Source organism: Liolophura sinensis, chromosome 3 (genome assembly GCF_032854445.1).
Source record: "Liolophura sinensis isolate JHLJ2023 chromosome 3, CUHK_Ljap_v2, whole genome shotgun sequence".
Lineage (NCBI taxonomy): Eukaryota > Metazoa > Mollusca > Polyplacophora > Chitonida > Chitonidae > Liolophura > Liolophura sinensis.
The window spans coordinates 23,287,435-23,314,621 of NC_088297.1; the positions used below are offsets into that span (position 1 = coordinate 23,287,435).

Below are 27,187 nucleotides of genomic sequence, written 5' to 3' on the forward strand. Positions count from 1 at the left end.
ACTTCACAGGTCCACTGATGCCGGTTGGGACTTTAATCTGCATCTACCTATCTTCAACAACAAGTACTTGTATAGCGTTACATGTATATTGCAACCACTGTTGTACACACTCACCTCAAAACCATATTTCTGCAATGCTATTTCGATAACTTCCTCTGCGGTTGTTTCCTTGGTTACCGGGATGTGTTTATATGCTACCCCGCTCCGACTGTTGGGGGGGAAAAAAGTGAAGGTAGATGTATGTTAGGACTAGGGCTGGATCGTACACAGACAAGCTGCGACAGGTAAAAACATTAAACAGATACAGCCTTGTCTTATCTTTCGCAACAGGTTTTACAGGAAGAACATGTTTTCTTTGATCCCACAGCAATTGTTCCTTCACATCACCAAGTTATTTGAGAATAACTATCACCATAACCTTACAATTAACACAAAGGTGCCTGGTTTATCCACATATGCCAAACTTCGCTAACGGTCATTTTCGACTAAGTTGGATCCACACGGCATAGTTTCGGAAAAAGATGAACTCATGCAACTTGTTTGGGAGCCTTAACTTCAATTTTTCTTTTTAAATATGAACTGAAGAAACTAAAAACAACTAATGCTAAGAAAGAAGATGATCTTAACTTTGGGAAGAGCAGAATCCACCCTGGAAACATCACATCATACGAAAATGAGGGTTTGCAAAATTTGGATGCTTTCTCTGTGGATGCATTGGTTACATTTGTGACGTTATCATGAGACGACAAGACTACAGAACTATTTGGAGATCACTGGAAACGTGTTTTCTCCCTGTACAGCTGTGACATTCTGAGGATGGCACAGACGACAGGACCCAGTTCCAAGTTAATATACATAACTGTGATGTGGAAGCTGAGCAGGAGATCTCAGAGCCACATGTATACTGACCTGATCTCCCCAGGGTAGACTTTAATGTAGCCTCTATCGGGGTCGCGCTCCTTGTAGCGTAGGAAGATGGAAGGCCGTTTGCCGTCTGGGGTTTTGAGCTGGTTCCTTATGGGACTGGTCTCTTCAAGCTCCACCTCTCCTGCAGCACAGGCTATTGACAAATTAGACACAATCACAACATCAACACCCTCACACACAACAGCCCCACAACCAAGCTAACACAGCTGACCTACCATCAGGCCAATAGTAAAAACACGCTTGTTGAGGGTAACCCAACAGACCTTCATAAAAGATTATCATTGGATTTTTCACTTTTCATGCAATAATTTTAAGTCCATATCTTTTTCATTAGGTAACACCAATTCTATTGTGTGTTTCATGGGCAAGCAGACTCTAAAAATCCACAAATGAAAACAAAACTGAAAATCCACCTTTTTCTTCTCTTCGATCTCCATATTTTCTTATATTACTGTTCTTGAAGGCTTTCTGATCACATAAATATAGCTTCAACAGGAAATACTGCCAGGATAACACACCATTTCCACACATTTTTACCCTCCTCTAACATTGAAAAAAAAGTTTATTCTGTCCATGAAACAATTAAATTTGATTTGGCCTCATCAGAACAAATACAAAAAAATTCCCTACCAACCCTACCCTGGTTTTTCTGATAGAGTTGAGTTACTCCCAACAAAGAGTTTTTACGGCCTCCTCACAATACAACATTCACCACTATCCATCAGCACTGAACGCATTACTGTACAAGAGATCATCACTTATCTCACTCTAGGCACTTCAACTCCCACAACAACTGATTAACTCTCAAAGAGCTACTCTAGTTCCACTTCTATCGTCTTTTAATCAAATATGCTTCTGTCACATCAAACAAACTACTGGTACTGCAGATTTTGTTTCCGAGTACACTTCATATGTTCCCCTTTCAGTCTGTTATGCTTTCTTCATATAAATTATGAAGATTCAGTGCAGCTTCTCTCAGAACTGGAGTAGCTCTTTTAACTGCCATCTCATTAGTGCTCAGTTTCACTCTCATTAGTGCTCAGTTTCACTTGCACCCAACCTGCCATCCATATTCAGACTGTCACACAAGTTATCTCCCTTCATTTTGATGGTATATTTTTTCTCAATGATTTCCAGTCTTGCCCATATCCTCCCACCACACCCTTCATACTTCTGAACAAGACCTCAAGGGGCCACTTTCATAAAGCAGCATACAACATTTATTTATGGTACATTTGTCGTACTAAGGTACCGTTGTCCTATATGTGGAATATCGTACAAGTAATATATCTTTGTGAAAGTGGCGCCAGCAGTACATCTACTGATTACACACTGTTACCTCCCTTCATTGCATGGGCACACATTTTTTTACACACAATCGCGTAACCTTCTTTCGTAATACTGGATTTCCCCACCATCTCGCAAAAGATCAGTTATCTGACAATCTTAAGATGTCCTGCATTCATATCAACATGCCTTCTTTGATTACCTTCCCATCAAGACAACAAGTTATCTCCCTTTGTCATGGGACTTCAAAAACAAAAACCAGACAAGGTGGGGTCTCTCACAAACTAAGGCAGCTAAAAGGCGAGATTTTGAGGTTGAATATACATCCTGCACAGTTGTGTCCAACAGCTTAATAGTGCGATTAAAAGCTCACATAAAATCACGTTTTAGCCACAATACCTTGCGAGAGCCCAAACTTGTCACGTTTTACACTGTACTCAAGAATATTTGACAACTATACAACATTTTAATACTTGATTTTCATGAATTTTACTTATTGGACACTATCTTTTCCCGAGGCATCTTGTGATTAACTTTTCAGGAAAGAGAATAAATGTAAATAGATTTTTAGCTCACCAAATTCAGAAGCTTCAGAAATGTAATAGTTCTTTGGGTCATCTGATATGTGGAATGTTTTCAGTGCTGCCTCCTATGATGAAAGAGAGAGAGACGAGGACATGATTACAACACACATCAGCACAACTTCGCTGTTTTCTACACACAAACCATTAATATCAATACAAGATGCGCGTTCAGGTGGGAAATTCAAGCCATTCCCTCAGGTTAGCGAACCATTAGTTTCATTTCATTTTTTTTCAAATCTCAGACATTTCTGCAACACCCAATGGCAGATACAACATTTTGTCACATTCTGTCTCTAGAAAATATTTGTTACTGTCATGACACACAACCCACAAGCTGCACGCTTTAATAGGTGAGGTCCCACTTCTCTTAGTTTCAGGCCTGGAAAACTAATCTTGCGTTACGTCATAGTCGATGCCTTGTAAAAAGGGAGGTAATGCCGAGCAAGCCTATAGTTCATACTATTTTGTTTACTTAATATTTAAAAAATTAGAACACCAGAGAGAGATTCTCATGCATCTAAAATGGAGTCTCTCCACATCAAAAGTAGGCCAAAGTCGTCGGCAGTGACATGTGGCATACTGTCTAATACACTGTAACGAGGCATTTTTTCTTATACAGTGTCAATTCAGGTCCAAGCTGGATTGACAGGAGTTCTAAGTTACAGGTTTGTGCACAAATCTTCACCACAAAGGCTGCAATGAACAAATGACAACGGCTTTGAGTGGAAAAGTTTCCCATTATCCCATTGCCGCAGTCCTTACCAAAATGGCTTGAGCTGGTGCAGATTTGGACACAGAGATGGTTCTATACATCCGCCGCTTCATCGAAGAGTTCCCATCAAACACGCGGATAATTTCAGCTGAAAGACAAAAAACACTGGCAATTTAGTTTTGGCTAAAAGAATACTTGTGAAAGTTACATCTACGGAAACAAGTGCGCTACTCAGTATGGTAGCCATTGTCACACACATGGCTGTCACTGGTACAAAGGTAAAGGTTTCAGTTGCCAGCTTTTGTTAAGGCTTTTCCTCGCTCAAAATTTACAAGCTGCTTGCAGTAAATGTTCTACACTTACACAAGCATGAAGCAATGTAAAACGACCTAAAATTGTTGCGGACTTTCACATATGTAAATCAGTGTATTACGGAAGTTCAAAAATGTTGGCAAACAAATTTCCCCTAAGTTTCCTTGTACAGCAAACGGTAGACTCTGACCTAGATTTTCCATATATTAGCATACAAATAATGCATTTTTATAGTGATCCTTGCCTCTTAAGGCCAGGGCTAAACAGTGGGGAAATCTGACTGTCACTGACAAATGATACACAGCTTAAATTCTGAGACGTCCCAATGGTGCTTATGAAACACAAATCGTTTTTAACATGGTTGAAGAAACTGCACCAGGAAATCCACACGGCAAATGAGGACTAACCATCAGCATCTTTATCCTTGGCGTCTTTGCCGTCTTTCTCTCGCGGAGATCGCCGTTCTCGCTCGTCCTCATCGTTCTTTGACTCCCCGCTGGATGACCACTCCTCCGACACCGTCCGTGCTGCAAGACAGACATGGAATCAACATCTAAAGACACCATTAACACAGAATTAGTACTCTCATCACAGGCCACAGCAAGAGAGAAGTGCACAATGTGAGCTTATAAACAAATAACAACAACAACAACAACACTGAACCCTCTTAAACCTAGCAAGAAAATCATGCAAGGAAAAATCATACGCAGAGGATAAGATCTGTATGTTATCAGATAGATCCCTGTCCACTGGTCAGTTCTGTTGCTTTCAAGAAAATTAACGCTGTAAAGCAGGATTTCACATAACATGAGCTGTATTTCCCTTAAAATCCAAGGCCAACACTTGTACACAACCAATCATCTCAGCATATGACGACACACTCGTCAGCCTAAGAACGAGGCCATCGTATCAAACTGTTGTTTCAACGTACGGCCCGACAGTAAGGGGTCATGCGAAACTGTTATCCTACAAAACCCAATGGAAGTGAATATCTGGCAAGAAAAAAGGCCTGTCTTTATTGTTGTAGGACATGAATTATCACTCACTAAATTTCTCGCTGTGACAGCTTGAAATGACAGCAGAACAAGGTTGCACTCAGCAGTCACATTACCATCGAGGAAACATCCATATTTGCATACTGTCCCTCACCCATGCTTCCAGCAATCTTGTGTGTGCGAGCTGATCTTGTCCCACTTCAGGCTGTAATTCTATGCTATACTATAGGCAAAGGGCAACTGAGACAAAATAGCAAGTCTGCCAGCAAAGGGCAATGCAGGCAAAACAGCAATTCTGTCCGCAAAGGGCAACGCAGTCACAAGCTCAGAAGAATGCGCAGTCTGATTACAAACAATGATTGTACTTTAGCAGTTTGCCAAAGATAACAGAATAAGAGGTAAATGCAGTAAAGTATGGACTGAAGCAGCCGGGAAAATATTTTAGCCGTTGTCGTCCTGTACTGTTCAGGACCTCCTACAAAAATAATACCATAAATTCTGATATCTTCTTTTTGACTCTTTTGAATGGAAAAAAGAGGGAGTGTTTCCAAAATGTGCACTTTCAATGCTAAAACCAGAATTATCATCATCAAATAAACTGCATCTTGAGAGGCTTTTATTTTGAATTTTAACGTTGAAAAGGTTAAGAAATTAGGGTGTGCAGGGTATGCCTGCATGCTATGGGGCAACCCAGGCTTGTCATAATATTGACAGAAATTAGCTAATCGGGTGGTCTTGCCCCGTAATCCTTATAACAACAGGACTAACCTCCCTTGTCCCAGAGCAGAGCAAATCAATACCCAGGCTTCAGAAGCATCTCACTATCCTGGCCTTGGCTCACAACCCTGGCCCCACTCTCACTGTGCACAGACCATTCCTCTCTACACTACTCCTGGTCAGGTCCATTGAACTCACTAAGTACATGTAAGATTTGTCTACCCTAGTGCTCATTTCAAATTTTAAGACATGACCTCGGATATGTACATGTACCTGGTGATATGAAATATTTCATATTTGAGCATAAAGATGCCTTTTTCCCCAAGTTAAAATACCAAGCTGTATCAAAGAACATTTTCAGAATGAAACTTGACTTGCTGAGCATACAGATTTGATTGTGCATCAACCCAAAATTTTATCCAGGAGTAATTTTACCCAATGCGAAGAGTTTTATTGATCTTGGATGCAAGGTAGCTGATATCCCATTGGTAAAATGCAAATGTATGACCTCAATTTGCCTGTAAAATGTACATTTTGGGGCAATTCAGGGAAACTGAGTGGATAAGCAACACTTATACAATTACGAAGCACAACTGATACACAGCTGTATGGCTGGCTTAAAATTTAAGCTTACCAACACTTTCCCACACTGAGACACATGTACAACATACATGCGTCCACAAACACAATGGAACAAACATGTCTAAAAAGAGTTTTTCTCCCAGTTATACAGCATAATACTTATGGCATTGTGGCGTAACGTCCTAATTAAGACTACTTCACTTATCCAAAAGCCACAAGATAAACGAACTAAGTTGAATAGGCAGATCCTGGTCAAAAACCAGCCATCCAACCAAGTACTTGTACCTAACAAACATTTGGACACCAGCAGAAGCACAGTTTCAACATGCACTGACACGGACACTCAACCTAAACTGCCACCAAGGACACCACTGTCATATTTACAATTATCTTGATAGAATAACGTAACTGGATCATTAATTCCTAAATCTGAACATACAGAATGTACACAATAATGGTCAACAGAAAATGTATTTACTTATTTGTTTGGTTTTTTAACTCAACAATACTTCACTTATAAGCTGGATGGAGCCCGGGAAGAAATTATAACACCCTGCAGGATGCTGCCAGATAACCTGAGAGGAGTCCAGCAGAGCAGGACTTGAACTCACAGTCACTGCATTGGTGAGAGGCTCTAGACCATATTGCCTTGCTAGCACCCTAACCATTACAAAACAGAAGAATAAACCAATTAACTCTTACCTGGCACAGCTGAACCAGCAAAGTGGAAGAGAAAAGGAAATAGAAAAGCCACATCAATATTTAAACAGACAAGATGATTCAAAAAGAAATACTAAATGTACACATATATTGACAAGGTTGCAGACACGATATAGTATTTGACTCTAGCTAGCTGTTGTTAAAACTCTGAAGTGTTTGAAGATGTGATTTACCACAGGCTGGAGTGCAAGTGCCGGATTAGCTGAGTCACTTAAACTCTGACACAGGTTATATACTCAACCTGAAAACGTCTCTGTCTTATCGGTGTTAAAGTAAAAGAAAGCTAAAATGTAAAGTAAGGTTCATTACACAGACAAATGAGAACAATGTATTAAAACACTTTCATTTATTTTTTTCAGATTTTTTTTTATGAGTGTTGAAAGGCATTCAAATATTGGAATACAATGGTGGGCTTTATGAGCCATACTGATGGTATCTAGAAACTCTGACGTCAAATCACATTTTTTTCCTGATGTTTACCAGAAAAGAAATTTTTGGGATTCTTTTACTCCTGAGTAATAAGTTATTCCAACATTCAGTGTCATGAGTTGAAAAAAACATGCTTTCACACCAGAGTTCCTAAACTGTGATACGACTGGCCAGAAACCAAACAAATTTTTCCCACACACTAGTGGAAAGTAAACGATCAAACAATGAATTTCATGCAAGACCGCATCAAAAGTCGTCAAGCAACGAGCCGAAGATTCTTTGTCATAGGTTGGGATTTATTCATTTATTGTTGATTTGATTGGTGTTTTATTTCAGTTTAACGACAACCCAACAATATGTCGTGAGGAAACCGGGCAGAGCCCCGGAGAAAGCCCACGACCATTTGCAGGTCGCTTCAGGCCTTCCCACGTACAACAGGAGAGGAAGCCACCACGAACTTCACTGGACTGGAACTCGCAATGATCACACTAGTGAGAGGCTCCTGGGTCAATGCTCTGCACAGGCATGCTAACAACTTGGCCACGGTTGCCGCACAGAGTGGGACTGAACCAACACCTTGTATGCGTGCTTGTAACTATGGAACAGGCACCTTAACAGCTCCAATCCACCATTCTCTGTTACAGTGGGATAAGGAAGTGTTTGTATGTGGAGACTTACTGCCTTTCATGTTGATTCCCAGCATGACCTCTGTACTGATGTCCATCCGTGGGATGGTCAGGCAGGAAGGAGGGAGGAGGATTTCCCGCAAGCTGCCAAAATTGCATTCTGCTGGTAAAGACTTGTAGCAATTTGCATGTGCCTGGAAGATAAACAAATCATTCACTAGCATGTTTTCACTTTTTTTTGTAGCAATATCTATGCATGGATTTAATAATTTTTGGTATTAATCTTCCAGTCCATGAACCCATGTTGCAATCTGCACATGCCTGTAAAGTGAAACAAACGATTCACAGCTGTGCCAGTCCAGCTGTTTGGAAATAGGTACGGATGGATTTCAACCTCGACTTAAAACTTTCATATTGTTTTGATTTCCAGGATCTGAGTCAATCACCTAACAAATGCGAAGAAAATCAAACTACTGCATATCTTCAACCTTCAACCACTAAAGCTCTTTTTTCAGTGGAATTTACGCAAACATTTACTGCGAAAACATGACCAAAAATGATCTGTTTGTGTCAATTAAGATTATTTCTCTAAGCCCCATAGTTCTCTCAGAATATTTCAAAATGTTGGTCGCAGTGGTGGTAGAAAACAAATTAAAACAAACAAAGAACATCATCAGTATCAAAACTTTCAGTATCAAGACTTGGTCCATTTGTACCTGTATGCCGGCCACATCAAACATGAACATAAAGGGCCTAAAATTTGGCCCAAGTAACTGCATTTTAAGAGGCAAGTCAAAGTTATACAATAGAACTTTTAGTGCTGATACATTTTTCCAGCAGAACATAATTTCAGCTTTTAAACAAACTTATTAACAGAACTCCCAGAATCAGGAAAAATGAGCAACTTGTTCATGGGTGAATCTACAGTATGTAAAACTCACATTAACAACATACAGTAAATAGCACATAGATAGATGCATGGACTGAAGCGTATATTGGTTTTGTAACACTGATCTTACCGTCACACCACACCATTCACATCTCATCCCTGCCAGGCACTCCGATGACCAGCAGGTCTTCTTACAGGCCACACACTTGGAGTTGGCTGGTAGATTTCCCTCCCTCCAATGGTGGTAGTGGACTACTGACATCTACAACAACAACAACGCATAGTACAGTTGATTTATCTGGAGAGGCTTGTTCCCGAAACAAAACCAGACACCTGCCAGGTATTCACTTCTGTACTATTCATAAGGCAATACATGTGACTTCTTGGAGATCCTCTTGAGCAGTAAATTATTAATGATGAAATTTAGCTTCATTTAAACCAACATACATAATATACAATTTCTTTACTAAATTGGTGTTTTACGCCATATTCAAGAATATTTCACTTATACAACAATGGCCGACAATATGGCGAGAGGAAACCAAGCAAAGCCTGGGCAAACCCACAACCATCCGTAGGTTGCTGACAGGTATTTCCATGTACAGCCATCCGGGGAAGAAGCCAGCATGTGCTGGACTTGAACTCCTGGCGACCGCACTGGTGAGAGGCTCCTGGGTCATTACCCTGTGCTGGCACGTTGACCACGGAGGCCCCAACAATACACAAATCAACATGTACTCTGAAATGGAACTAGAACATCATCACCTCCAACATTATTTTTTTAGTACAGCACTTATAGAGCACTGAATGGATAGTTCAACTCCATGCTTTCACAAAACACTGGTTTTATCTGTCCACACAAACTCCTATTCTCGCATTATGCACTTTGTAACTGTGCAGAAAGTTTGAGGAAATACAGAAGACAGACAGGCTGCTTGGCTTACCAAATCTCTGTGGGGCACATAAGTCGCACATTCTTTACAGTCGCTTACAACGAAATCTTGACAGTCCAAATGTGCATAATATTCACAAACTGAAATGGGGAAAAAAAACAAGAGTGTACAATGGATACAGACATTCGCAAGAAAGAGTGAGGGCTTGGAGTTTAACTTTGTACTTAACAATTTTTCAGTCATATGACAACAAAGGAGTTCTTAAGAGTGGATTTCCACTGCTCATTTATCTAGTGCTGCTTCATTGAGATGACTTACCCAAGGCAAGTAAGTTCCCCGCCCAAGCCATTATACTGATACCGATCAATCAGTTGTTGCACTATCCCCTTAATGCTGAACTGGAAGTGAGGAAGTTACAGCTTCCTCTTTTTTAAGGTCTTAGATGTGACCCAACCCAGGATTGACCGTGGATCTACCAGCACAGGTAAAATATATTAATTATATCAGCTTTCTTTCAAAAACTGTACTATCTACTGAAAACTGCACACAAAAACTGGTTATAACTTCTTGTGTATCTGAATGGTGTTACAGTGCAGTAAATCAGTCCTAAAGCTAGAAAATTTGTAGTGCTGCCTCACTGGAACATCATGCCAAAGACACCAGACAAGACGTAACACTTTATGATGACACTGGTCCAAGCACAGTCTTATTCCAAATAGCAGTCAAATGCCAGGCTGATGTACAAGTAGTATTTGGTCATTCCTTTATGCAGTATTGACAACTCTGACATCTTACACACACATACAACAATAAAGAAAACTTACTTTCACAGTGTATTGCCAGGCTATCTTCTAGCCGCTTTCGACAAACACTACAAAATTTCCTTTTGAAATGGTGAGGCTCTGACCAACAATGGGCTACAGGATTCTGTAAAAAAAGCAAGCACTTGACCATGATTTATTCATTTATTTATCTGATTTGTGTTTTCCAACGAACTCAAGATATGACAACAGCCAACGTTATGGTGGGAGGAAACCGGACAGATCCCGAAGGAAACCCACGACCATGCGCAGGTTTCCGCAGACCTTCACATACAGCCGGATAGGAAGCCAACATGACTGCTGTATTGGTTGGAGGATCCTGGGTCATTGTGCCTTGCTGGCATGCTAGCCCCCTCAGCCACAGAGCCCCCCACCCCCGCTCCCATTTTACCATGAGGTTATATTAATAACTTATTAACTGAAATACAGCTCCACATCAAATTATAAAATGATTTCCCTTTCTGACACTGTAAATGTTGCTTTTATTTTCTCATTCCGCTGCAATGGGTCTTGGGAACGTCTACACACAGCTAACTGTGGTCCCCTTCCCCAATCCAACCCTCTCTCCAGACCCCTACCCTCATAAATTCATGTCAATTTTTCAGTTTTCATTCAACAGCAAGAGTTGCATAGGAGAGGTACAATCCAATATTCTGCAGCCAATGCCACATACATCTGTTGACAATGCTTATCTCCCTTTGTTTGGTCGCAAAAACATTGATGTTGCTGAATTCATTCCTTAATACATCAGGATTCTGCTCTGAATAATGGGTCTTTTTGCAGCATAAATTACGAGGTTACTAAACGACAAGGAACCTTAACTATACCATAACCCTCATTTTGACCTCACCTAACATCTTGCCCAATATGAGGATTACTGACATGATATTTTCCCATATCCTGTCACTGAGAAACCATGTAACTAATAGCATTTTGTGCGTTCCAAATTTTGTACTTTATGCACATTTACTAATGCCAGCAATTTATCAATGACAGTGAAACATTTTGACAACTTCTGGTACAAGGTGGGAAATTGACCTATATCATTGAAAGTTTCATATTCAATGTACCAGCTTACTTTACATAATGTGATGACATGTCTCTATCAGGAGAGCAGTAATCTTGACATATAAACATGTCTCACAGTGACTAGTAGGAAAACTCTAGTTTAATGCATTTTTGCACCAGAAAAAGAAATTGAGAAAATCTTTCAAACTGTCAAAATCTTTTACCATTATCCACAGAGTCCACAGTGACCGAGCTCTGTGGCCAGCAGGTAAATAAGGACAAATATGGTCATGCTGAATTCCAAATTGTAACTGTAGTATAACTAGATAATCTGACTACTGGAGGAGATAACACAGGTAAACGACAAACGTCCTCTCCAGATAAAAATTGCCACAAAAGCATCCGCATGAAATAAAGTCAAGATGTTCTAGTAAAACACACCTAACACAAAATTAAAAGTCTTGGGTGAATGAAATCAGGTGTGCTTATAACACCCCTTCATGGTGTGATCGTCAAAGACCGGTTACAGGTGTACTGAAACTGAATACCTGCAACTCCACAGGTTTAAATACTTTGTTCATCTATTTATGATTCAGTAGATTTGCAGACATGTTCATGTACCTGTTAGATCGCAGGCACACCAACTGTGAGTTATCCCATGAATAGTCATGATGTATACTGTACTACACCCAGTGGTACTCCACGGGACAAATGAGTCCAACACCCTACTGAACTCTCCCTGGTTTAAAATATGATGATCCTTTACCACTGTACATAGACTAGTATGGGATAATGTCCCTTCATAAGTCAGTGGCATAAATTAAAGCAATGGTTTGGTACATGTGCAGGGACCTTCTCAAGTGAGATTCACAATGACCCAGTGTAATTTATTACCCATCTTTCAGTCATAATAATATATAATTGGGTCATCTTAAACTTCAGAGAGTTCAGAGAAGTCATCTGGACAGGCCGATATTCGGTCCGTCAACTGAATAAAAAACTCAATAACTGGTTATGTTTACTCAATTTAAGGATGTCTTTAGAAAGAATTATTCAAACCTTTACATAAACTCAATTTAAACATATTCAAAGTGACGCTAAGCAATCTGCTGGCATGACAAGTTATCTCCCTTTTTCGGAAATCTTCATGACCCTCTGCATTGATTAGATTTAAGAAGGCAATTTTTGGAAGTAGAGCATGAAATGAAACACATCACATAGTAAGCTTCTTTGGTCTTACCAAATCGGTCCTCACAAAAAATTTGACCAACATGGGCATCCGATTGTTTTGTTTTAGACATTAGCATAGCATGATAGACTACACACGCCTGACCTGTTTCCTCCCCCTTGACGTCAGGTGGAGCTAATATCTTCAGCTTCTTTCAAAGAAAGCATTCAGTTTGCCCCTAGGGTTCGTTTTCGGAAGCCTGAAGGTTGATAAATGGCTTACAGCAGCAAATTAAAGCCTTCTTTGCCAGATATGAACATTTACTAGTGACACGATTTGCTATAAAAGCACCTTTTTTGTTTACAGTTATGGAGATGTGTGCCTGACAGGATTTCAGTTCAGGCCATTGAGATCCAGCTGTATTTGTTGTGGAAAAAGTGACAATTCACTGATACATATAAAGTAGCAGTGTATTTTATTTTAATTATAGTTACTACTAGTTGAGATAAATCACTAGCTGTGAGACTCTGAATTTCTTATTACTGGTGGCTGATTTTGACGGTAAATTCCATGTGATTAGTACCCTGTCCATATGTCCAATCTGACTTCGTTTTGAACTGCTTTTGTTGACTGAAATCTTCGTTTATTTTGACAAATAAGGGTAATATTTCAAGATAATTTAGATAACGCACAGAACATTTATCTGGGTGCACTATTCAGATTAGTTTCTAGTACACATGTAAGGTGTTGTTGATTTTCTCAAACATTTTTTTTTTTTTGTTTTAGGTAATTTTTGTCACCTCTTTTTACAGACTGAGAGTGACAACCACATATTCCATAAGCCATTAATGCAAGATCATTCCGTCTTGATTCATTACTAGTGAATATTTTTAAAAGGTGATGTGAGAATCAACTGCTTATGTTGTCAATTTCAGTCGTTGAAGCTAGACTGATGCTCTAAATTTTAAGCTTTCTGGGCAGGTCTTGCGCATCGTTGTACTGGTATCCTGAAACACATGTAACAATAACTGCAAGGTGCGCCGATTATCTGTTTGCAGTTATCAACCTAGGAACCAACTTGAGTTCATACATAGACAGCGACAATTACTTTGATCAGTGGACGATCATGATACAAAAATATTCAGTTTTGGTATCTCAAACAGTCAGTCGAAACAAAAAAAAAAACAAAAAAAATCAATTTCAGTTGAAACAAAAACTCAATTTCGCCCAGACAATGGTGCTCAGAACATGGAAAAATGACTTCTAAGAACCCCCGTCATGTCATCTTTGAGCTTTGATAATGTCAACAAAAGATTCATGTATCATATGGTTATCATGCCTACAGTATGTAGTATGCGGTGTAGATGAGTGTGACTGGCTGACAGACTACTACTAGGCCACTACCTTAGACAACCTATTCCCACAATATCAGCAGGTAGATCTCATCATAGATTATTTCGTCAACCTGTTGAGAAATATTGAGCCATTCTCCGTCACAGGCCGACTTGATGAATTCCCCATAACAAGAATAAATCACAAGCTGCGTCAACCAATGAAATTCAGCTACACATTGGATCTGCCAGAATTTATTTATCTGATTGGTGTTTTACGCAATACTCGTATTTCATTTATACAACATTGGCCGGCATTATGATAAGTCAGAAACTGGGCAGAGGACTCTTACAGAAAGAAAATCATCAAAGCAGCCACAATGAAATCCCTGATTAAATTCCCCATCACACTTATAGCTAGAAACCTATTGATACCCTAATTCCTCAACCTTTCGCATATGAAAGAGAAACTTTCAGTGCAAGTCATATACCCTTTTTTTCAGATGATTTTGGAGATAAAACTACATGAGCTAGTCATGTTATTAGAGCTTTAACTTGGGTCACATGATGTCAGCCATCCAGTATTACTCTGTACAGATTTTCTCTGTCTCCAAGGAATTTTCGGCCATTTGATCGGCTTCCTGATAACTGGGTCACCAACATGTTTTAATGGAGAATGGGCCTCTATTAATCAGCAGGTGATCAAAGGAGTAAAGTAACACAAAATACATTCCATGATGTACTTTAGTGAGTCTTTTCTGCCGATACCTACTATTTAGATACTGACAATTCCCACCTTCACAGTTTGCCCCGGCTGAAGATAACTGGTATTTTGGATAAAGGTAAGTGCCCACCGACCAAACTATTCACCACAGAGGTAACATTTGTATCATTTGAAGCCGTATTTATCCACAATTCATTTATTCATTTATTTGATGGTTGCCCAATGCCATACTCAAAAGATAATAATAGATGTATTTATTTTTTTGATTTTTGGATTACACCATGATAAAGAATATTTCACTGATACGACAGCGGCAAACATCATGCCAACAGAAAACCCGGCAAAGAAAGGGTGGAAACCCAAGATCGCCCAAAGCTTGTTACCATACCACCCCACTCCATACTTATCTACCAATTATCATCACTTAACACTAGACTGTACTAATATCATACTTGCAGAGGCGCAGAAGGTGAATACTTTACCTTGATGAGGTTGGTGGCAATACTGGAGCAGGCCGACACCACGGTCTTCAGACAGCGATCATGGACCACAAAGTTACACACTGTGGACAGAAGAACAAGAACATCAGTAAGCACAAGCACGTCATACAATTAATGTTCTTTATTTATTTGACAGTTTTTAGACAAGAATTTTCCACTCGGTATACAATGGCGATCAGTCTCATAGGTGCAGGAAACTGAAGCACCCAGCATAAACCAGCGACCCTTTGGAAAGTTGCAGATGGACTTTCCCACATGTGACATACAGATACAGATAAGAAGACAATCAGTCTTCAACAAATCAGTGGTATAACTTAACACCTGCCCGCTCACCAAACGCAAGTGAAATCGGCACTGGGCCAGTAAGTCATGTTTTTGGGTTGTGGGGCAGCGCAAGAGACTTGCTAAGAGCATAAAAATAATCTATGATCTGAATTGCATATGTTCACAATCACTCGCTAGCTTGAATCTTTCGACTGCACTGGTAAAATATTTGCGTAACATCGCGAACTTCATTTCAGCCATGCACAGCTTTCAGACGGATGGATGAATCAAAGCGAGGCTTTTGCCTAGTGCGCAGCTCATACTCTCCCACACATGGATGTTTTCATACTGTAAAAAATCAGAAGCATTCTCCGCGTGTCGCTGAGAAGGCTCAGTGGAGGCTGGTCGCCACGTTGTTTACCTTGTGTTTGTCGCAATGGAGAAGATTCAATGGAGTCTTTTTTGACTAACCACCGGTCAAAAACAAATCCCAGTAGCCCTTCTGTCAGATAGAAATAAACTTTACGATAGCGCTTAACATTCGAGACTTGGAAAGAAGAATATTCGTGGGAAAGAAGAATATTCGTGGGCTTGAATTCTTGCACTAAGCGGACAGATAAGCCGTGTAAGCGCTCATAATCTTAGAGTGGATTAAAACAGTTACATCTGACAAATTATTTCCAAACTTTGCACTCTAATATATTAGTATTTGATTAGACTTTAGTCTATGGTTAATAACTGAATACATAAACAAGTTACATAAATGAAAGTCACATTTTTTTTTAATCACTTCAGTGTAGCATCAGAAAAATAAAAATGCATGAATGTGAATTGAGACAGATGTATTTAATTCAAAACAATTTTAATATTAATGTTGGCAATAAATTGTGAAACAAATGGTTGCGTTGTGGCATGGCAAGTGAAAATGAGTGCGGACAATCAGTTTTCTTTGTCAGCTTGCCCTGAGAGCTGGCACCTAAAAAGTTAAGTTACACCACTGCAAATGTTAGACTGCAAGGAAATCTACAAAAGTACATTGTCTAAATAGTTGTACAAAAGAACGGATTGAATATAAACATACTGTGTTAGGAAGTACAATAGCCCTGGTTACAGTTAGTGAACACAGTATCTACTGGGCAAAATTATTTTCCTGGAACCTTGCCCAAATAATATCTTCAGACCGTTTTACAAGAATATTTGGCTTCAGAGGCATTTTCCCTTTACTCAATATTGACAGGATCTGAACTTGTGCCCAGTCCATCAGAACTACTCATGCTTATTTATTTTTATTTATTTCATTGTCGTTTTACACCGTATTCAGCTGTTCATGTTTAGGAAATCTGAAGTCTGTAAGTGCATTTCCCATCTGAAGTCGATAACCTATCCTACTAACAACCATCTGGTCAGTGTGTGTACACATTTTAACGCTTCTGTCCGAGTTACTTCCCTTTACACCCGCCACACCAAGTGTAGTTCTTGAGCAGGAAAAGTTACTAATGGGGGCACTGAAGTGGTATTACCTGGAAATTTTGGTGGGGGGGGGGGGGGGGGGGGGGGGTAGAAGAAAAGCGACTGGGACTATAAAATAAACTTCACATGTTATTCACTCATTAGAATAGTTACTTCTGCTTTAGTGCAAACACTATTTTGCTTTAACTTGCTGTTCTTAAGTTGTGAATTTTCTTGTGCAGGGTTCATACAGAAATGGGTTTTCAAAATACCGCGATATTCCATGATTTTCCAGTCCATTATCACTAAAATGCCATGATATTCAACAGAGAGGTGTTGGTGGGAATGTTAGTGTAAGTTGATGGAACAAGCAAGTTTGGATGGTTGTGTATGCTTTATGCTTTCATCATTATTTCACTCATATCACTTTATCTGATTAGTGTTAAACGTCCTACACAATAAATCATATGCCAATGGTTCTCGTCTGTTCTAGCAAAGCTGCTATGTTTAAATAGTCATGCAAAACATGATACAATATAACAATATACAGACTTTGTTCTATTTCTGACAGCAAGGCCTAAGCAAGTAACATTATTACACATGTAGTATCAGTAATATTAAATAAGGCACTTGGCATGGCCTACATCAGGTGACAGGGCAAATGAGGAAAATATATTTATTTATTTGATTCTTGTTTGGCATCACACTGGTGAAGTTTTCACTTCATGTATGCTGTTGGTAATTAAGATTTAAGAGTGGAGTAAACCAGACTCCCTGGAGCAAACCATTAACCTCTGTCAAATTACTGATAAACTTCCCACATGCAACATTCACATAAATGTATGTGCATTTTTTTTTTGGAAGGGGGGGGGGGAGGGGAGAGGAAGTGATCTTAATGAACAATAGACTGTGCAAGTAGCCACACAAACAACATTAACTGCTCTGGCTTACTATCACTAAGGCACCATGATGGTACTAATAATAACAATATACCATGATTCATAAACACTTGTTTAATACTCTGATCACTGAAGTTGAACAGGAGGGAATCCAGGGTAATCCATCCCAGGTACAAACAAGGAAGAGGAAAAAATAAGTTACATGCATTTATGTTTTTGTATAAGGTCTCCAGAATATCTTCTGTAGTGGCTCATCGCATGAATCCAGAGGACGTATTTAGCGGTGACAATGTCACCTTCCCACAGCCGAATACTAACATCCATCTATTTGTTTTGTATCTTCATATTTTTGCTTTCATGTGGTGTGATAGGCTATATATTTCTTGAAATGTTTTGCGACACCAAATGTAGTCGTGTGTGCAGACTTTCCCTCCCCACACTGCAATTGTGCGGCAATGAAACCGTCTGGGATGGTTCATCTGAAGAGCTTTCCCAAAAACAAAAAATTTACATGAATAAAATAACACTAAATATTAAAAACGTATATATGATATACACATATAAAGCACATTTTATACTTTAAATTTTCAGAAAAAGTGAACAGTCTCTGTTTATCATATTAACTTTATTTAAAGTTAAGAAAAACAGTTTCTTTTAAAAGAAAAAAAAAAAAGAGTAAACCTTTTAATGGTGCAATAATCATGTTGGTCTAAATAAAACTTTATGAGAAATCTGTCAAGTTATTGATACCTGAATAAAGATACCAAAATTACCAGCAGAAACAGTAGGCCGCAAGTGAGTACCTGTATCAGCCAGCCAGTTGTACGGGCAGTGCAACTGGATTGATTTCAGGCACAACCAAATCTCCGCCTCAAATGTTTTGTTGCTAGATGCATACTGGTCAAGTTGTTGTTGTCTTTGCTGTCTACGAATGTACAAGGTCAACTGTCAGAATTGACAGTTACAGGTAGTGGGATACTACAAGCTCAGTTTCAATGTCCCGAGCTTCTGCGAGTTGAACGGACTTTTGATGCTGATCGACTGATGGATACAAACCACAAGGCAATGATGGTGTGGAAGTATAGTGAGGTGTTATCCCCCTTAGGATACTTTTCCGAAACCCTATCCAAACCTTCTACATTACCAATGCAATAGTTTTGGCGTTTCTGAAACCACTTCATTAAAAACACTGAACAAATTTCGAGTACTGGTACGTTCAAATTTTATATTTTATCACAGCAAACACCAAGGAATCTAGAGCCATTTCACTTTTGAAAATTACAACAGCATACTTGACATTAAAGTCCTCTATATTCCAGGACAAAACCATCAAAATTTTAAATTCCCTGATATTCCAGTGTCTGGAACAGAAAGTTTCATTTTCCCTGATCTTTGTGAACCCTGTTTGTGACTAGATGAATGTCAAAATGCCTAAACCATTCAGGCCAGGTTAGTTAAAGTGGAAATTAATAGTAAAACAATTTATAGGCACTGTTGCTATATGCCAGCAGACCACAACAATATAAAGTAATATCATGAAGGTACATGTGTCATATTTTGATATAAAAGATAAAATACACATTTGACCCACATACATGTATGCATCTGTATGCTAACAGAACAAGTGTCAAAATCCAAATAAATATAACAGGATTACCACAAATATAATCAACAGAAAAGACTATTGAGCGGGTAGGTAATACAACTTTGTGCTGTATCTACACTAGCATGTATATGTGCAATTAATGTACATAACACTACTCACTTCACAACCAGCTTGCCAACACAGTGACAATAAACACTGTATGTATGTATGTATATATGTATGTAAATATGTATTCTTGGGGTTTAAGGTCGTACTGAACAATTTTTCAGTTATTTGACAACAAGGAGTCATTTAGGGGTCTGTACATACATAGTGTGTTCTTGTGGCTGGGCAATTCCATGCCGCCAAAGCATTAAACACTGTAATGTGATGATGTCATGCTACAGCGAACATGCCTTTTCTATACAAAGGAAAGAGGGAAGCTGTCTTATCGCACTACACTGTAGGTATATGAAGATATATACTGTACAACATAATGGGCAGAGTTTCCTAGTGCTTTCACCAGCTGTAGCCCTTTGGCTCAATTGTTTAAGTGCCCACTGTGACCCACAGAAATGACAAATTAAATCCTTCAGGCATCACAACTACCCCTCAAACACGAGCAAGTCTACAGTAAAAAGAAACATTACAATGTATGTGGTAAAACAGACATTCCTAACACCCATTCCTGAAATAATGAATGCCTTTATGTGAAGGTTGATGACATTTCTGTTTGCTACAGGTTTTGTGTCCATTATAATCTGACCAATAATAATGGTAGTTTAAACATGATGGTACCGTATGTCCTAGAATCAGGACTACCCCCTATGTTCCAATATTTATACCTGCAATGTTAAGGCATCTAAAGTAAATGTGTGTAAAACCTGAGCCCAGTTTTACGACGCAGAGTACGATGTTTTTGTACATCACTATTACCGTACCATCGTACATGTACAACATCTTTATGAAAATGGCTGAGTAACAGAATTACCACTTTACACATGAAAATAAGCATACAGAATCTGACAAGCGCTTGCAATTGTGTGTACAAAATTGACAGTGCAACTGTATACAACAATATGCAAATTCAGATACTGATCTCTGAAAAATTTCTAAGATTCATTCATGGAATGCTTTGCAGCACATTCAGTGTGAGTGACAAAACACACAATGAATAGTTAGGAGATAATCCATGATGAGCAATGCTTGCATGGTTTTATATTCAGTACATGTGTAGATTTCCATGCTGAATCTTTGTGTATCCACATGAAAACTGATGCGCATTTAGTCATTGTAATTACAGTATACTAAAATCAACATATTCATGTACAGAATGCAAATGGGATGCAATGTAAGATGGCTTAAGCTGCATCCACACAGTATAATCTGATCAATTGTCATATTAACACATTAAATTTGAGTAGTCAAATTAAAACAGAAAAACAGGACAAATCGCATCGTGTTAACACCGCTTATGAAACACTGTTCATCTTACTTTTGATTAACTGGTCGAATTCTACGAGTTCATATCATGATAAATCAAACCGCACGCACGCAGCTTAATAGTGTATCCGAAGAAAATTAGTTTAGCTAAGAATGCGTAACAGCAGATAGAGGTGGGCAGGGATTAAATCTCGAAGCAAAAACTCAAAATCTGTGTGTCATGTGTACTGGCTTACGGGAGGATGGGGTGGAGCACAGGTAAACAGCAGGGCAGGGAATGTATGGTGATGAGTTTCAGAGGTTGAATAGCAACAGAGCTAAGGTTAGAAGTTGTAGTATTGGATTTGTAAAGGGAAGATGGAGGGTTACTGACGAAGATGAAACTTGTGTAGGGGTGCAATGCAAGTGGTGTTAAGGAGACCGAAGAACTCACCAACAGCGTTTGACAGTAGTGGTTTCGCAGAGCTTGACAATGTATGCGTGGAGGTGGAGCTGGTCAAGAGAAAGGTAAAAGAACTGTTATGGGAATGAGTGGGTTGTGGATGAGGGTTGGTGGAGGGATTCTCTGCCTTGAGCGGTATGGTTATCTGGTATGGATGTGAGGCTGTGTGGTATTGAGGCCAATTGATGCAGGAGGGCCTGTGTGGCAGAGTTGTGTACCTGTGCAGTGCAGGGTGTGGGGCAGTGTGACTGTGGAGGTGAGGCCACACAGGGTAGAGGAGGGGTCGCTTGTGTGGGGGAGGAGCTGTGTGACTGTGTAGTGTGGGGGAGGGGGCAGTATAGCTAAGCAGCGTGGAGGAGGGGCAGTGTTGCCGAGGTGTCGGAGGGGGGAGACAGAGCCAGTTGAGGAGTAGCACCACAGCAGGAGCCCTGGTGAGCCAGCTTCGCTCTGCCCTCAGCAACACCGACCAAATTTATAGATAAATCCAGTGGCTCTATACACAGAGCCCGGCTGACTATGCTTGTACGCTGTCAGAGCTATGCAGTCAGAAATTGATTCCCAGTCCACACACATCTAGACAAGCTAATTACCCATAAGGCAAAGCGTAGGCTGCCGACATCGCCGTCATACGTGTAGCATCCCTGCTACAGCCCCTGCACACTCAGACACACATACAGGCCTCATCCACAGAGGTACATTGGACACCGTTAGAATGGCATCCTCAACATCACACTGGGATCATAACATCAGCCACTCTCAAGCCAACACCTGTGTAATGTACAGTGTAATCCTCACATACTGTGCCAAACACTGTCACTATAATAGCCCTACAACTCACAGGTTTAGTAAATCCTGCATGTAGATAGGCTATGTTGGTTTAGCCTATGATAATGTACAGTAGATGTTCCATTCATGCACAGTATGAAGCCAACAGTCAGTGGATACATTCAACCTAACTGTACATGCTGACTAGGTACATCTTGCATTCATGTGGGTTTGTTGGTTTGATTTGTGTTTTACGTCATACTCTTCACTTATACAACGGCGGCCAGTATTACCGTGGGAGGAAACTTGGCAGAGCCCTGCGAGAACCCACCACGATCCGAAGGTTGGTGGCAGACCTTCCCACTGACGGCCGGAGTACATGTGGGTTTAGCCTGTGGAGCTGGAGATGTATCCCTGAAAAGCCTTTAGACATACACTGTACACATGTAGAGATGTTCTCATTCATGTACATTAATTATTTACATCAACCACAGTCACTATACATTATCAGCCATACTGTAGATATGATGATGTAGATATGATAATGAACCCCAGTTCAAGGTTTAGACACTGGAGGTACTGATGTTTCATTCATGCATAGTAACAAGTCACAACTCTGCATGTATGTTCATTCCTGTACACAGACCACAGTCGTCACAAACCTTAAACCATAATGTATGGGAGTGGCCAGTCATGGCTTTAGCCACCGGAGGTGTAGTAGAGGTTTCAATCGTGCATAGTAACAACAGTCACAACTCTGCATGTATGTTCATTCCTGTACACAGACCACACAGTCGTCACAAACCTTAACCATAATGTATAGGTGTGGTCAGTCATGGCTTTAGCCACCGGAGGTGTAGTAGAGGTTTCAATCGTGCATAGTAACAACAGTCACTGCTGTGCATGTATGTTCATTCCTGTACACAGACCACACAGTCGTCACAAACCTTAAACCATAATGTATGGGTGTGGTCAGTCATGGCTTTAGCCACCGGAGGTGTAGTAGAGGTTTCAATCGTGCATAGTAACAACAGTCACTGCTGTGCATGTATGTTCATTCCTGTACACAGACCACACAGTCGTCACAAACCTTAAACCATAATGTATGGGTGTGGTCAGTCATGGCTTTAGCCACCGGAGGTGTAGTAGAGGTTTCAATCGTGCATAGTAACAACAGTCACAACTCTGCATGTATGTTCATTCCTGTACACAGACCACACAGTCGTCACAAACCTTAACCATAATGTATAGGTGTGGTCAGTCATGGCTTTAGCCACCGGAGGTGTAGTAGAGGTTTCAATCGTGCATAGTAACAACAGTCACTGCTGTGCATGTATGTTCATTCCTGTACACAGACCACACAGTTGTTACAAACCTTAACCATAATGTATGGGTGTGGTCAGTCATGGCTTTAGCCACCGGAGGTGTAGTAGAGGTTTCAATCGTGCATAGTAACAACAGTCACTGCTGTGCATGTATGTTCATTCCTGTACACAGACCACACAGTCGTCACAAACCTAAAACCTTAATGTATAAGTGTGGTCAGTCATGGCTTTAGCCACCGGAGGTGTAGTAGAGGTTTCAATCGTGCATAGTAACAACAGTCACAACTGTTCATGTATCTTCATTCCTGTACACAGACCACACAGTCGTCACAAACCTTAAACCATAATGTATGGGTGTGGTCAGTCATGGCTTTAGCCACTGGAGGTGTAGAGGTTTCCATCGTACATAGTAACAACAGTCACTGCTGTGCATGTATGTTCATTCCTGTACACAGACCACACAGTCGTCACAAACCTTAAACCATAATGTATGGGTGTGGTCAGTCATGGCTTTAGCCACCAGAGGTGTAGTAGAGGTTTCAATCGTGCATAGTAACAACAGTCACTGCTGTGCATGTATGTTCATTCCTGTACACAGACCACACAGTTGTTACAAACCTTAAACCTTAATGTATAAGTGTGGTCAGTCATGGCTTTAGCCACTGGAGGTGTTGAGGTTTCAATCGTGCATGGTCATCATTATTCACTACAATCCTTCCACTGTTCATGTACATTAACAATACAGTCACTATGACCCCTCAGCCACACTTTATAGGTGTGGTCAGTCAAAGGTTTAGCCACTGAAGGTGTAGAGGTTTCATTCACGTATAGTAACCACACAGTCACTATAAACCTTCAGCATTACTGTATAGGTGTAGTCAGTCATAGGTTTAGCTACCAGAGGTGTAGATATTTCATTCATCTTCGGTAACCACACACCATAGATGGTGTCACCATAAACCTTCAGCCAGTATGTAGGTATACATATAGGTTTAGTCTATCATACGCTCAAACAAATTTAGATGATCTCCTTGAAACATGTGCCGTAAGTTCCAATGTCAAGTCTAACACTAAAGTGCAGCTATGCAGAGGCTGTACCAAACGTTCATACGGACGCCTTTTAATCTTGAAGGATTCGTCCAATGTCAATATATTTGTTTTTGCAGACCCTGTAACACCCTAATGGGTTTGCCTCTCCCTCCACTAGAAATGTAGCTTTCCCACTATACACAAGTACATATAAAGTAACAATAACAGATAAATCAGACATACCACATTCAGGGCTAAGCCCATGGTAAATACTAGATGAAACCCAGAAGTTCAGATGTTAATTACAGGTAAACCATACCAAATAAGGACACCCAGAATCTACACAATGCCCATAAAATGAAATGGGCTTACTTTTTTGACAGGAATCTAATTCTCACCATAACACAAGTAAACCAAAACTATGAGAATCCAATCAGATTCCTATAAGGTCAAAAAATAATTTTTTAAAATGAACAAGGTGTTTTCCAATTTCCAATTTTTTAAGAACTCTTACTACTTTGTAGACAAGAGGTTTGGCATCATTTAAGTTTTTAAAACGGAATCAACAAAATCTGTTTTACTTTTAATACATACATTAAATTTTCACTTAGCGCAAAAGCTTAAAGGTACCAGATTTAGGCTGAAATCTGGTAGATTTCCACTGAACTTGAATCTTCTGAGATTGATAATGAATGAATGAATGAATGAATGATTATGGCTTAACGCCACATCGGCAATATTTCAGCCATATCGTGGCGACTGAGATTGATAGAAATTCTGGCAGAAAAATTCAAGCAGAGAAAGGCCTTTTGTGTACGTGTACAAGTATATCAAAGATCACCGACACACAAATTCATGGACAGCACCTGTGCCTGCCCATACCAGAAGTCTATTGTCCATGAATTTTCTGATCCGTAATATTTTCACGCTAATTCCACACTACAATGTCTTGTTCAGGTTTTATTATTCTAGCACGTTTGCCACCAGATGTCACCACTAGTCAGAGATAGCACCTGTCAGGCTGTGGCCTCAGCATAATGAGGATGTTAACATATCGTAAGTTCATAAAAGTACATTTGTACCCAATCAAACCATTCCCAACAAAAACACTGACAACGCCAAATAAACCTGTTAACTTCACAGCACTGAATAACATTTTCCTCGCAGGCAGAACCGGACATGTGCTTAGGCAAGCAATACTCTTATGATTGCTTGTCACATTGTGGATGAAATATTACCAATGAGATTATAAATCCTAATCATTCTTTCATTTGTTTATTTGATTGATGTTTTATGCTGTATTCAAGAATATTTCACTTATACAGCGGTGGCCAGCATTATTGTGCGAGGAACCCTAGCAGAGACCTTCCCAAGTACGGAAAGAGAAGAAGCCACCATGAGCTGGACTTGAAGGCCACATCATTTTTTCACATGGATTATGAAATTTTACAGAATGAATATGCAGAATAACAATCATCCAGTGTAAAAAAATTTGTATATTATGTCGTCTCTAAATACAGTACTTCACATCTGGCACCTGGTCACAACAAATCGATTATAAATAAATGAAAAATATGAGGGAAATACTTCTTAAAAGTTTCTTTTTCTCATTTCTTGAAAAGATATAGTGAAAATCCACATGCACACATATAAACACGTCCATACTTACAATACAGGAAAAAGCATAACAGAAGTGTGTCTTACATGTATAGGATATCATCCGGAGCATGGGACCCAGGAGCACACACACAGCATGGGACCCGGGAGCACACATACACAGCATGGGACTGGGGAGCACACACACAGCATGATACACGGGAGCACACACACAGCATGGGACTTGGGAGCACACATACACAGCATGGGACTGGGGAGCACAAACACAGCATGATACGCGGGAGCACACACACAGCATGGGACTCAGGAGCACACATACACAGCATGGGAATGGGGAGCACACATACAGCATGGGACTCAGGAGCACGTACACAGCAAGGGACTCAGGAGCACGCACACAGTATGGGACGTGGCAGCACGCACATAGAATGGGAATCAGGAGCACACACACAGCATGGGACGTGGAAGCACACATACATACACAGCATGGGACTCGGGAACACGCCAACAGCATGTGACGCGGGAGCACACTCAGCATGGGACTCGGGAGCACACACACAGCATGGGACTTGGAAGCACACATACACAGCATGGGACTCGGGAGCACACATACACAGCATGGGACTCGGGAGCACACATACACAGCATGGGACTCAGGAGCACGCACTCAGCATGGGACGCAGGAGCACACTCACAGCATGGGACTCAGGAGCACACAAGGCATGGGACTCAAGAACACGCGCACAGCATGGGACTGAGGAGCACACACACAGCAAGGGACTCTGAAGCACACACAGCATGGGTCGCAGGAGCAAACACCCAAAATGGGATAATGTAACCCTGACACTCAAAGCCACTGAAAATTCACAGCTTTACACTGTTCATATGCAAATGTGCGCCGTAATAGGCGTATCTATGGCTATTTCAAATCTTTGAGAGAAAAGAAAGTAATCTACCAAACACTTGCACAAAGCACTTGTGACATAAACGTGATCTACATGTATTTGACAAAACTATCTTGCATAAACATAATAAACAAAGGGGTTTACAAATCTGCAACTTTCAAACCACGACCATCCCACTAACTCTGCAACTGCACTGGAAAGCTTTTCCAAATGTTTGTAAACTATAACACTGATTTAAG

General features: G+C 40.2%; 1 protein-coding gene across 1 annotated transcript in view; it reads right to left on the reverse strand.

The window, feature by feature from the left end:
- The window catches only part of LOC135463996 (diacylglycerol kinase theta-like), a 56,806-nt gene that overhangs the window by 19,803 nt on the left and 9,816 nt on the right, over window positions 1-27,187 (reverse strand). The window contains 11 exon segments of the mRNA XM_064741469.1: window positions 115-208; window positions 910-1,060; window positions 2,791-2,863; window positions 3,561-3,658; window positions 4,230-4,349; window positions 6,819-6,827; window positions 7,944-8,085; window positions 8,911-9,042; window positions 9,725-9,813; window positions 10,498-10,600; window positions 15,208-15,287. Coding sequence (XP_064597539.1) covers window positions 115-208; window positions 910-1,060; window positions 2,791-2,863; window positions 3,561-3,658; window positions 4,230-4,349; window positions 6,819-6,827; window positions 7,944-8,085; window positions 8,911-9,042; window positions 9,725-9,813; window positions 10,498-10,600; window positions 15,208-15,287 — 1,091 coding nt within the window.